Source organism: Medicago sativa, chromosome 6 (genome assembly GCF_051527215.1).
Source record: "Medicago sativa cultivar Bolivia chromosome 6, Bolivia_mono, whole genome shotgun sequence".
NCBI classification, from domain to species: domain Eukaryota; kingdom Viridiplantae; phylum Streptophyta; class Magnoliopsida; order Fabales; family Fabaceae; genus Medicago; species Medicago sativa.
This window is the reverse complement of record NC_140754.1, coordinates 40,464,515-40,478,418: the sequence shown is the minus strand read 5'-3', so window position 1 is coordinate 40,478,418 and position 13,904 is coordinate 40,464,515. Positions and strand designations below refer to the sequence as shown.

Here is a 13,904-nt window from a genome sequence, read left to right as displayed (position 1 = left end):
TTTTGCGATGAAGTCAGTTGGTGTGTACTATTTATTATACTTTCATCATCTAGCAAAAGGGTTATGGATTGTTGTTTAAAAAGTTTTACTTCCTAAAATGATAAAAACAAGTTAAACTAACCCCTATTTCTACTCTAAATGAAATCGCTACCCTAATCTAGTAAAAAGATAAAATCTGAAAAGTCTAGGTAGTTGATGTTACCGTTTTACACCGTTTTTTGATTCTATAGAGTGAACAAAAATCATAACGAAACACCCTTATGGCCCCGACGAAACGTTGTTATAGCCGCAAAAATATGCAGTTCATGGCATTAGACATAGAATCCAGATATTTTTTCAATTGAGATAGATGAAAATCATATTTTTAGTACATATTTGATCATAAATCAAAAGTAATCTCCTTGTCTAGCTTAGAACTCCAAATTTTTCTCTAGTTTAAGTTATTTAAGTTACTATCGTTATTTAAGTTACTATCATTATTTAAGAGTTGTGCAATATTGTGATTAATTCACTCCGCGACAACCGTAATCCATATCGTAACACACGTAACAGCCAAAATTGCGAAATCTTACACGCAACCTTGACAATGACCGTTATTTAACTGAGGAGTGTAGCGCTAAAGTTCAGGGAAGAAGAGCTGAAGCTCAATGAATCATTGAAATTAGAGTATGATGAGCGCAACAAATTGATCGAGTCGATACCTAATTTCTGGGCAACTGTCGTAAGATATTTGTTTATTCAATGTTAAGGATTTATGTTCTTATTTATTTTTTTTGTTGACTGCGTGCTCTGGAATTGTTAAATTGTTGTTGTGAATATATTGTTTATTTATTTATTTGTTATCCTTGGGCAGTTTTGGAATCATCCTCTACTCGGTGATTATTTCACCAAACAAGATCAGAAGGTTTGAATTCCTTTAATTTGTCACGCAACTATGAAGTATTTTGTTATGTTTTGATGATCTTTCCAGAATAACATTTAAAAAACCCCATACACAAGATGTCCTATTTTTGTATGCTTTTGAATTTGGTGTGTATCAATATTTTGTGTTTATGAATTTTTCTTACAATATTTTCCAATGATGCTCTTGAATTATTTGAGATTTTTATATGATATACTATTAGTTTATATTTTTCTATGTTAATAATTTTAAATGGCATAATGACAATTTTATTGATCGTGTGTCTTACAATTCATAATAGATCTTCGAGTATTTAAGTTCTCTTGAGGTTAAAGATGACAAATCATAATATTCGTTCATCTTTGTGAGTTCTTCTCTTTCCCTTGGGTGCATCTAATTCTCTTGAGGTTAAAGATGACAAATCATAATATTCGTTCATCTTTGTGAGTTCTTCTCTTTCCCTTGGGTGCATCTAATTGATAGAAATGTTTTTAAATTCACATTTAGATTCTGGAAATTTATATTTACTTAAATTTGAATCTGAAAATATTTCTTGTTTAGAACTTTAAGGACAACAATCCATATTTTAGTACAAGACAGATTGTAAAGACATCGAAAAACAAAGAAAGTTATGTTTGCCCATGCAATTTTGAAATAACAATTAAAAAAATTATGAATATTACCTTAATTGCTCTTTATGGATTATAAAAAAAAATGATTTTGTTATTCAATATTACAGATTTTAGGCCACGTTTGCCATTTGGATTGGCTTATTTTATGTTTTCGTGAGCGTATCTACTAACATAAGCCTTTGTAAATGTGTTTGGATAAATTAATAAAAAGACCTTATCTCAATTTCATAAGTTGCTTATGTCATATTTTCATAAGCCCTCAAATTGTTATATGAATACGGTTTAAACATGGAAGTGGAACCATCGCAAAGATGATTCATTCCATTTACCCTTTATTTATTTATATTAAAATTGTTACTACATATCCAAATATAATGAACTTATTGAGAATAAGAGCTTATGGCGTACTCTCGCATACTATAAGCTCTTATACTATATAAGAATTTGAGAAAGTTACTAATTGCAGGTTGGTGTTTAAATATGTGTAAGATGTTTATCTAAACATAGCCTTAGTTTTTAGAGATTTTTGTATAAACAAATAGAAACTTGTATTTGTTTTACCATAAATCAACAAGCCTTTTAAAAAATTTTTTTATCAAGAATGGCTTTTAAAATAAGCTACTATCAACTTCTCATTTGAAGCAACTTTTTGATATTTTTTTGAGCATTTGTGTTGAATGATTAAAGCAAGGTTAGTTTTTCTCTACTCATGATTAAATGCTTCAAAATTCTAAACCTTATATATTTATTTATTTTAAAAACTAAAGTATAAGGGCTCTTAATGGTTTTGTATTTTAGATCTGTGATAATTCTTCAATCAATTGAGTGAAATTTTGGGGCTTAGCCTTGTCTCCAACTTTATTTATGTCCTCTCCATTGCTCAGTTAACTTATTATTCACTATTAATTATTGTCAATATATTCTTCTTTTTAATGCCAATTGAAATAAATAATTAACTATGGCTTACCAATGAATGCAGTTTCTTTACGTGGTTTTCTACGGATAACAACGACGGGGTATATATTTTTATGTTTTTGTTAAAATTCTATAGTATGCATTTTTATCTCGTATTCTCCATTTATCTATTATAACAATTACTGATGTATTTTAGTTAATTTTGTGACATATTAGATCTTTGTGTAATTTTTCATGCCAAATTGTAGTTTGCAGAAATAATCAAAGATGACATATGGCAAAATCCATTCAAGTATCTCGATGATGTAAGTTAATTTTTTTTTTTATTAGTGTTAATTATTATTTTATAGTGTACACGGTTCATTTTTGTACCATTTTCTCTATTATTGGGTACTCTAATTGTAGTTTATTAAAATGAAACAGGAGGACCCGCTGAAGCAAAATAGTGAAGATGAGTCTGATGAAGAGGATTAGGGATCAAAACCATTAGTATTCCATTTATTTTTTATTCCTTGGAAAGCTTAGTTTTGTAGAAATGTGCTAGAGTTTTACCTGAATTTTTAGCCCATTAATTTCTTGTTCATGTTGAATATACATGTTATAAGTTACTAGGTAATTCGTGTTTGCATTTGGTTTGAGGAAGATGGGTATTCAAAGCCGAAGGGGGAAAATTTATAGCTTTACTAAAAAAGTTTATTTGGGATTTGCTAAACTAGATCATCAACCCGTGCTGCCGCACGGGTCATATATAGTAAAAAACATAACTTGAAAATTATAAACCACCGTAAATGTTATCTGAGAACACAACACAATTGAGTTAAAAGCGAGTTTGATAAAAGTATGCTGACGACACGATATTAGATACACATCTTTTAAATAAAGTACCTTGACGAAATACAATAACTCAATACGACAGATAATAATGCTAAACATGTGCCCTTTAGCATGAAGAACATAATGCATTAACAATGACATTATATAGACTTGGAGTGCACGTATCGAAGGTCGGGTCCTAAAAACAACATTGACACAAAAGCATGCTCACTTAGCTCCCAATCAACCTGCAGTTTTCATATTCAAAAGAATAAACAATTTTAGAATCAATGTTGTTTTTGTTAACAGATATAATTAAACATGTCAATTTTTCTACATGAAATATGCCTCTTAAACTCGAACATACCTACAAACATTATGCCTTTCAAACTACCAAACGGTTTAGCAGGCTTCAAACGTCATCCATGCTTCTGCAATGCCACCTGGTTGCATTTGTATGAAGCGTACATGGCTTATAACATCAAATACAAACTGAATTCACCTGCACATACGGGAACAACGTTATGAATCATTAACAGCCCAGTACGCCTATACTGCCTAAAATTCTGTTGAATCTCAGTTTAGCATTTACCTATCTCCATTTACCGTTATTTCAATTTTCAAAATTTTATACAAACTTAATTCCACTGCACAAATACGGGAACAACCAATAACACAGGGACCTAATAACATCACAGCACCCTATATGACAGTGAAAGGTTAGCATCAATAAAAAAGAACAAAAATATAATGAAAGATCAAAGATAAAGTACACGCACATCATTAACATGAAATCCAACGGCATATGTTCGATATTTAACCCTTAGTTCGTTTACATGTCCATAACAGTTACTGAATTTGGATCCAATGGAGCTATGTATGAACAAAAAAACTATTGTTAGCATGGTAGTAAAATGGAACTATGATTAAACAAAAATTAGCATTACAAATTAAGATATGAGAGGGTAAATAGACAACTCAGAATAACAAAACAGCATGTGGGAAGGAGGCTTATCAAATATCATACTTTCACCAAGAGTGCATATTAGAACTAACTTAAAATTAATTCAATGGAGTAAGAGATCATAATGACTTATCATAACTAAATATGCCCATAAATTATGATAGTAACAATTCCAAAATAGTTCAATGAAAAAAGAAATTGAAGAAAATTGTGAGAAGCAAAGCTTGTACGATTGTAGTTTCCCCACAAATGTAAATGAAGAGGACTACACCAACGATAAAGTGGGGAATCGAGAGTTATAAGCATTGAAAGAGTAGATAATCAACAACCTAATAGTTTTGGGGGCGTCCGGGACTCTTGGTGTTGCTGGCTGCAGGTTTCAGCAGGTTTCCTGCTACTGTAATGTAGCATGTCTGCGTTTTTTGGCCTCCTGTTTGGCTGCTTTAGTGGGATGTTTTGGGGTTTTGCTGTTTTATTGTTTGGTTGTTGCCTTCTGGCCTTGGTCCGGTGACTGCCGCAGCCTTGTTATGTTTCTTTTTCGCGTTTTACCCTTTGCATCAGTTTGTACTTCTCGTATAAGTGGGTGATAAATAATATAAGCTGTTTCAAAAAAAAAAAACAAATAGTTTTAAAAACTTTTGTACAAACACTTGAGTTTTAAAATATTTTACAGAATAAATAGTTCCTATTGTGTATTGAATTAGAAATTTAAATTCTACGGAAATGAAGCACAATAACTACAAAAATCTACCTAAGAAATTTAAATGCTTTCGAAGGCGTAGAAGAATCTAAATGGTAACAACGATGCACACAAAGCAGACATAGAAACTGAGGGGAAAAACTCTTGCCCAAACCACAACAATGCAATGAAAGGCGTAGAAACAGTCATGAAAAAATTTGTCGATGCACTGTGATTTAGCTTTCACATATCAGTGCACACAACATGACCAAATCAAAGCGCTTAATTACTAATCTTTCTTTTAACTATCGAATACCAAATCTGAAGGAGATAATATCGAAAACTTGAGGTATGAGAGTATCATTAAGATAGCAGCAAAAACTTTAAGTTACTAATACTCACAAAATTTCATAATTCACTAAATCAAAAGAAAAATTGAAGTCCATATATAACACAATCGAACTAAGAAACACGATTTCAATAATTTGAAAAACTAAGCAACAATCATTAAGCAATGAATGCACATTACCTTTGCATTTCAACAGTAAATTAAACTTTCATGCACATCAATTGGGCTATAAGACCGCAAGGAATGACCTTATAAAATAGAGATGAGTTCCTTGGAACTTGAAAATGATGGTGCCATGGAAGTAACTTGAATTGAAGCAGTCTACAACTTTCACATGACAGGAATCCAATAGAGTCTTACTATGAATTAAGTCCACAAATCCTTATCATGTGAAGGTGGATGATCAAAATATACACTCACCTAAACAAAATATTGAAAGTGATTCAAAAGAGAAAGAGTTTTAAGAAACAAACAAATATAATATGATCCTATCACTTCTACCAGACACTTACAAAAGAAACCTATTTTTCTCTCATAGTAAAACTAAAAGAAGTGTATACTTCATCCATAATTGAGATTTATCAATATAATACATGCCAAATAAGCCGAAATATAGAGTACAATAAAAAGCTCCAATACAACAGACAACACCTAACAACTGATTCATTCTACAAATTTCAAAACAATTGGCTATGACTTTTCAAACCAAACCATAGAGCAGAAAATAGGAGCCTTGGTTATCCATATACACCAGAAAATAGGAGCCCCAAAAAAACACGAATTGTCAATCATCATACAAGTTTCAATAGAATAATTGAGATCATGTGAATATATTTGAGCAATAATATAAGTCCCATACAATATATAAAAAAGTCGCAGCCAAAACTTCATAATATTAAAACAAAAATGAAGATTGTTAGCATGTAGAGAGGAAGGAAAAAGAAAATGAGACGATGAAGCTTATATGAATAGCAAAATAAAATGAGATGTGTTTACAAAAATAAATAAATTGAAATTAAGTTAGTACGAAATAATATCCCTGTGAGCTTAGCTTGGTAGGGATATTGCATATTATATGCAGGGGCCGGGGTTCGAACCCCGGACACTCCACTTCTCTACAATTAAATTGTGTGAGCTCTAGACACTAGGCTACTTGACCAAAAAAAAAACTTAGTACGAAATATATAGCAAAATTAATCCTTACTCACAAAGATCTATGAATCCTCAAAATCAAATAAAAACTAAAACTGAGACGGGGTGTTGGTTTCTGACATATTGTTAAGGTTATAACCAATTTTTTCTCTGCTTCTCCCTAGATAACTTTTCCGGACGCGCGGTTAGAAAAATATTGTGATTTTACGCGTTTCGGTAAAAAAAATTTAAATAAATTGAGGCTTAGTCAAAATACTACGTAAATTTGCAGATCCTCTATACGTATTTTTATAGAGGTGTCTGCAAAAAAGCAGCTCAAAATTCAATTTAAAGGTTGATGTTTTAAGGTTTTGGTGTCTTGAGTTTTGGGCACGTTAAAAATTCATATTTAATTCGTCCTTTGTCGAAAAATTCAAATTTTTTGTGGAAGATGTTCTTTTTTTGTCCTAAACGTGAATACAAAATATCGTGAAAAAATTCAACTTCTAGGTCACTTTTCCGCACTCACACATGGAAAAAAAAATTGATTTTGCTCGATTCGTTCGAAAAATCAAAATAAATCGAGACTTAGTCGAAATGCTTCGAAATTTTACAGACACCTCTATAAAAACACACATAGAGGATGTGCAAAGTTCCGTAGTATTCCAAATAAGTCTAATTTTTTTTTTATTTTTTCGACCGAAACGTGCAAAATCACAATTGATGCTCTGCCAGGAACCGAAATTAAGTGCAGATGAGCCAGCGGTAGTTAACTGCAGCTGAGAGCTAGCGATGGTTAACTGCAGCCGGAAAGATTGAACGGTAGTTAACTACCGTTGGGGGTAATTCTGAAATTTCCATGTGTTTTTAAAAACTTATTGAAGTCAAAAAAGCAATTTTCTTTTTTCTATCCCCTTCTTTAACTAAGCAAGAAAACGACAATGACAAACCAAGACATGATTGGGACCAATTATTTCGGGCCTTAAGATTTGGCAATGCTTCGGAAAATGAAAATTGCTTGTCTGACATCAAGAACTTCCTAATAACACATGGAAAATACCAATTTGGCCCCAACGGTAGTTAACTACCGTTGGCTAATCCCGCAGCAGTTAACTACCGCTGAGGCCAACGGTAGTTAACTACCGATGCGTTCTGTGAATAAACAAGAACAGAAGCATCAGTTTTTCCATTTTCCAGAAACACAACACAACTCAACTCTCTATTTCTCCAACAAATTCCTATTTTTTTGCACTCTCTCTCATAACAAACAATTGTCAATTTTCTAAATATTGTGCACATCTTTTTAATTATTGTAAGTCAATATAAAAATTATTTCAACTTCACATTTATCAAAAGTTAAGAAAAAATTAATTTTCTTCCAACTCCTTTAATCAAAGTTAAGGCTTCAACAAATGCTAGAGTCACACTTGAAATTTTTAACAAAGTTACTCATCTTATTTATAGAATTTTAACTCTTCTTGAAACCATTGCTTGGAACAAAATTTTGTTTAAATTTGAAGATAACAAGAAACAAATTTTGTTTAAAAAAACAAACAAAATTTGTTTAAAAAAACAAAATTTAATTTTCCAAATAGATAGCATTAATTAGTTTTACTGAAAAAGATAAAAGTAATTGACAAATGATATAATTGACAAATCGTACTCTTAAAATACCAAAAAGACAGTTAAATAGGAACAGAAAATTCACCCTAAAAAGACACTTAAAAGGGAACAATGACTTATTGATCTCACAATGTCTGAAAGCAAAATATTTTCCTAGAAGCAATTTCTTGAAAGCTTCAACTGGTTACTGCTCGAGTTATACATGGAGAAGTATTTTGCAAGCACGAGTGGATGTTATTGAGAAAGCTGATCTTTGGAGAGTAGGAGACGATCGCCTAATTAATGTATGTGAGGATAATTGGCTTCCTTATCAAAATGGGCACAAGATTTGGTCCCCTAAACCTCCTAATTGTGATATTATGTTTGTCTCCTAATTGGTGCTGTGGTGAGAGATAATGAAGGTGTTGTCGTTGGTGCTAGTTGCTGGCAAGTCTTTTCATCACCAGATTCAGAGGTTGCAAAAGCTTTTGCTATGCGGAAGGGTTTGGAATTTGCAAAAGACATGTCTTTTCTGAATCTTATAGCACAAATCAGATGCTTCTAATGTGGTTTTAGCGTTGAATGCTCACCAACAATCTCCGAACTATGTTGGATCAATTATTCGAGATTGTATTAGTGTTAAGGGTAGTTTTCGTAGTTTAAATTTTTCGCATGTTACGCGTGAAGCCAACCAATCTGCTCATTATTTAGCAAAATATGCTCTTAAGAATTTAGATTGCATATGGATTGAAGAAACTCCGTCTTATATTTCTGCAGTCTCGGCATTTTATTTATTGCCAGACTTTCATTATTGAAATTGTCTTTAACGTCAAAAAAATAAGGGAACGGAGGGAGTAATAAGTAGTTTGTTGAGATATGTGCTACATAAATATTAAAAATAAATTAAAATCTTAATAAAATATTTAGTTTTTTTTACAAGAATAAAATATTTAGTTGATAAAATCAAAATAATATTCGAAGTTTGTTAAGATAATATTGTCAAAAAAATAAAAGAGACACGTGATATAAATCTTACTATGTATGTATATATACACTATTGATGGGATGGCAGAACAAATAAATTCAGAGAAGAGGAAATAATTTCTTGTGAGGGAAGGAGAGCGATCGTGGGAAGAGAAGAGAGAAAGGTATTTTTGTTCTTCCACTTTATCTCTTTTTTCAATTCTAGTCGATCGAAATATCCCAATCTTCTTGAATTTAGGGTTTAGGGTTTTAAATTTTCTCATTCAATGCTTCTTCTCTCTAGGGTTGACGATTTTCATAATCCTATTTTCTTTCTTTGTTTCTTTCTTTCTTTGTTTCATAATCCTATTTTCTTTGTCTCTTCTTGCCTACCTTTGAATCTGTTCTGCCGCTTTCTTTGTGGGTTAGGATTTACTATAACAATAATGGCTGATAGTGAGGAAACAATAAACAAGGTGATGACACAGTTTGGTATTTCTCGCAATGAAGCCGAGGGCTTGCTTCAAAGCCAAAACGAACTCCAAGAGGTATCCAACTTTCCGATATTTTGCAAATCAGTTCAATATTTGTACAGTCTTCAATTAGTCATATGTTAATATTATTTTTCTTTAATTTAATATTGATTTTATGATTTTAGCTAACTGAGGAGTGTAGCGCTACAGTTCGGGAAGAAGAGCGGAAGCTCAAAGAGTCATTGAAATCAGAGTATGATGAACGCAACAAACTTATCGAGTCGATACCTAATTTCTGGGCAACTGTCGTAAGATATTTGTTTATTCAACGTTGAGGATTTATGTTCTTATTATTTAGTTTTTATTTTTTTGTTGACTGCATGCTCTGGAATTGTTGAATTGTTGGAAGAATTGTCTGGAATTTTTTGTGAATATATTGCTTATTTATTTATTTTGTTGAGATATTTGTTTATTCAGTGTTGAAGATTTATGTTCTTATTTAGTTTGTTTTGTTGACTACATGATCTGGAAATTGTTAAATTGTTGTTGTGAATATTTTGTTTATTTGTTTGTTATCCTTGGGCAGTTTTGGAATCATCCTCTACTCGGTGATTATTTCACCAAAGAAGATCAGAAGGTTTGACTTCTTCTTTTTGTTTTTATTGTTTTTTTGAGCAAGGTTTGACTTCTTTTGTAACATGCAACTATGAATTAATTTGTTATGTTTCTATGTTATGGTCCTATTTTTGTATTCTTTTGAATTTGGTGTATCAAGCTTTTGTGAAATTTAAAATCAAAGCAATTTTGGGATTATGAATATTTCTTAAAAAAATTTCCTATGATGCTCTTGAATTATTTGAGATTTTTTATATTATATACTATTAGTTTATATTTTTCTATGTTATTATTTTTAAATGGCACAATGACATAATTTTATCGATCGTGTGTCTTACAATTCATAATATAATTTTATTTATGATTCAAATAATAACTCTTTCAATTCACAATTTTAATTTTGATTTGGTAACTACGTTGCTGAATATTATTCCTTATTTGACAGATCTTCGAGTATTTAAGTTCTCTTGAGGTTAAAGATGACAAATCTGAATATTCATTCATCTTTGTGAGTTCTTCTCTTTCGTACATCTAATTGATAAAAATGCTTTGAAATTCACATTTATATTTTACTTAAATTGTTTAAATGAATTTGAAAATATTTCTTGTTTAGAATTTTAAGGACAACAATCCATATTTTAGTACAAGACAGATTGTAAAGACTTATACCACTAATGGAGACATCAGTTTTGTTACTCCCATAGATTGGAAAAAGAGGAGGGTAAGACCATGTTTATTCTCTATCAACTTTTTCACTTTCATTTTGTTTATTTATTTTTTTTGAAAAATCATTTTGTTTATTTTTAACCCATGATCTTATGCAATCAGGTTCCCAGAGGAGTTAGTCATGGGAAAAAAAAGAAACAGAAAGTTACTAATGCCAGGTTGGTGTTTAAATATGTTTTCTTTCTATAAAAGACATCCAAAAACAAAGAAGGTTATGTTTGCCCATGAAATTTTGAAATAATAACAATTAAAAAAATTATGAATATTACCTTTTTTGGTCTATATGCATTTATGGATTATAAGAAAATGATTCTGTTATTCAATTTTAAAGATTTTAGACCCCGTTTTCCATTTGGATTGGCTTAATTTATGTTTTTGTCAGCTTATCTATTAGCATAGGCCCTTGTAAATGTGTTTGGATAAATTAATAAAAAGAGCTTATCACAATTTCATAAGTCATAAGCCCTCAAATTGTTATATGAGTAAGGTTTAAACATTGAAGTGGAACCAGCACAAAGATGGTTTATTCCATTTACCCTTTATCTATATTGAAATTGTTACTACATATCCAAACATAATGAGCTTATTAAGTATAAGAGCTTATGGCGTTCTCTCGCATACTACAAGATCTTAATAAGAATTTGTGTAAGATGTTTATCTAAACAGGACCTTAGGTTTTAGAGATTTTTGTGTAAACAAATAAAAACTTGTATTTGTACCGTTATCAACATGCCTTTTTTAAAAAAAAGTAAGTTATCAAGAATGACTTTTAAGATAAGCTAGTATCAACTTCTCATTTGAAGCAATTTTTTGATATTCTTTTGAACATTTGTAAAAACTTTAGTATAAGGGCTCTTAATGGTTTTGTATTTTAGATCTATGATAGTTCTTCAATCAATTGGGTGAACTTTTATTTATGTCCTCTCCATTGCCTGGTTAACTTATTATTCACTATTATTGTCAATGAATGCTTCTTTTTAATGCTAATTGAAATAAATAATTAATTATGGTTTGTCAATGAATGCAGTTTCTTTACGTGGTTTTCTATGGATAACAACGACGGGGTATGCATTTTTATCTCATATTCTTCATTTATCTATTATAACAATTAGTGATATATTTTAGTTTATTTTGTGACATATTAGATCTTTGTGTAATTTTTCATGCCAAATTGTAGTTTGCAGAAATAATCAAAGATGACATATGGCAAAATCCATTCAAGTATCTCGATGATGTAAGTTAATTTTTTAATTAGTGATAATTATATTCTATAGATTAAACCCTTCATTTTTGTACCATTTTCTCTATCCTTGGTTACTCTAATGGTAGTTTATTAAAATGAAACAGGAGGACCCGCTGAAGCAAAATAGTGAAGATGAGTCTGATGAAGAGGATTAGGGATCAAAGCCGTTGATGAGGCAATTAGTTTCCAGTTATTTTTTATTCCTTGGAAAGCTTAGTTATTTAGAAATGTGCTAGGGTTTTACTTGAATTTTTAGCCCATTAATTTCTTGTTCGTGTTGAAAATACATGCTAAAAAGTTCAGTTGCCATGAATGATCAAAAGTACTTTTAATCAAGACATGTTTAGTCTTAATACTATTGTTGTCTAATAGCCGCTACATTGGTGCTATAAAAAAGTTGAATTTCAACAAACTCTTTATTTTGTGATATGTTATTTAGTACGTATAAAGTGTTGTCAGATAAAGAGCCTTCATAATAGTCAATTCCGCATTCATAATAGTCAATTCCGGATAGAGGCATTTAGAAGCCGACTTCAAAAGCGGGAAAGCGGAATAGTTTATAGTGAGATGACTGCTATTTGATCATGTTTTTTTGGACAAATTACCACAAATAGAAGCCTCAACCAGCTCTACTCAAACCTTACCTTCACCTGCTGTTTCTGAACCTGCTGTTCTTAAACAAACCACTTCTGACCCAGACACTTCTGAACTTACTGCACCTGAGCAAACAAATTTCATCCAAGTCTCAGAAACTGAACTAGCTACCCAACAACTAACCACCCTAGAAACTGAACAAACTCAACCCCCATCTCCCAATCAGATTCAAACACTTAGTGTTCCTGACAAACCATCAACCTCATCTGACCTTGAAATTCTAGAACAACCACCCTTAGACATCTTAGAATCTGATTACATTGACACTGAGCTGCTAAAGCTTAGCTCTGACATGCATACTCTAATGCAACTGAGAAGAGTTCCCACTCTTTCTCTTGACTATGAGGCAAAATGGGCATCTTTGAAGAACAAAGCCTCTGAGCTAATAGATACTGTAAGCAAGAGATGCATCAGGACTCAAGCTGCTACTGTAAGAAGACTGCTGATGAATCTGCAACAATTTGAGCCAGATAGAGGTCCAGTTCTTTGCTTAGCTAATGAGCCCTTCTATCCAGAATCAGAGTACAAATGGAGAGACGAAAAGGTGTTCAAGACGCTGAAGAAGAAATTGATAGAATCAAAGGTTAAGGAAGATTCTCTTCTTCAGAGGCAGCAAGCACTTGAAGATTTTGTGAGGCAACAAACAGAGCTACTGAAGAAACAGTCTGAAGAAATTGCTCTCATGAAAGCAATGATGCAACAACCCAACCATTAGATGCACACATTAGTTCTTATTATGTTGTTGTGTTTTATGCTTCTGAATGTTTATAGGCTCTACACTGTTTTGCTTCTGAACTTCATCATATCATGTTTATACTTCATTCTATGTTTGCTCTTATCTATAACATGATTTGCTCTGATACTTTTTACTCTGATTATTATGTTATGTTTATAGGTACTGATTATAGTTTATACTCTCTCTATTTATTGGTTTTTCTCAATATCTTTTTGTCTTAAGTGTTTATTTTTCTTTTTGCTAATGACAAAAGGGGGAGTATATGTGATAGTATTTAAAGGCTCTGAGCCCCATTAATGATATTTGAAAATTATTTTGAAAAACTTCCATCATTTTTTTTACTTGAGAGGTATAAGCTATGAACGTAAGAAGGAGTATCAAATTTCAAATAAAATTAAGTGAACCATTCTTCTTATCTATAATCTACTTCTTTCCATTTTGAAATATTATAATGCGTTAAAAGAATTTAATTAACTTGGATAGAACTTAGGGGGACCTTACAAATCTC

At 31.4% G+C, this 13,904-nt stretch overlaps 1 protein-coding gene and 1 long non-coding RNA gene across 2 annotated transcripts; one reads left to right on the top strand and one right to left on the bottom strand.

Moving 5' to 3' along the window:
- Positions 1 to 3,265: 3,265 nt before the first annotated feature.
- Positions 3,266 to 4,752, bottom strand: LOC146915126 (uncharacterized). The gene is made up of 3 exons (XR_015013251.1): positions 3,854 to 4,752; positions 3,629 to 3,763; positions 3,266 to 3,509 (listed from the first exon to the last, which is right to left on the bottom strand). It is a non-coding gene; the product is annotated as an uncharacterized LOC146915126 (long non-coding RNA).
- Positions 4,753 to 9,273: 4,521 nt separating this feature from the next.
- LOC146915125 (NAP1-related protein 1-like) lies at positions 9,274 to 13,529 on the top strand. The gene is made up of 9 exons (XM_085716286.1): positions 9,274 to 9,497; positions 9,608 to 9,730; positions 10,009 to 10,059; positions 10,483 to 10,545; positions 10,651 to 10,758; positions 10,866 to 10,921; positions 11,791 to 11,827; positions 11,941 to 11,997; positions 12,111 to 13,529. Exons 1-9 carry the CDS (start codon positions 9,396 to 9,398, stop codon positions 12,159 to 12,161), a joined length of 648 nt encoding a protein of 215 aa, XP_085572412.1. The 5' UTR covers positions 9,274 to 9,395; the 3' UTR covers positions 12,162 to 13,529.
- The last annotated feature ends 375 nt before the right edge of the window (positions 13,530 to 13,904 follow it).

What these genes read in the sequence shown, in the direction of transcription:
- LOC146915125 (XM_085716286.1), top strand. Translation starts at nt 9,396, where the DNA reads ATGGCTGATAGTGAGGAAACAATAAACAAGGTGATGACACAGTTTGGT. An exon ending in TCACCAAAGAAGATCAGAAG is followed by an intron (nt 10,060 to 10,482) that starts GTTTGACTTCTT and finishes CTTATTTGACAG; the next exon opens with ATCTTCGAGTATTTAAGTTC. An exon ending in CTGAATATTCATTCATCTTT is followed by an intron (nt 10,546 to 10,650) that starts GTGAGTTCTTCT and finishes TTTCTTGTTTAG; the next exon opens with AATTTTAAGGACAACAATCC.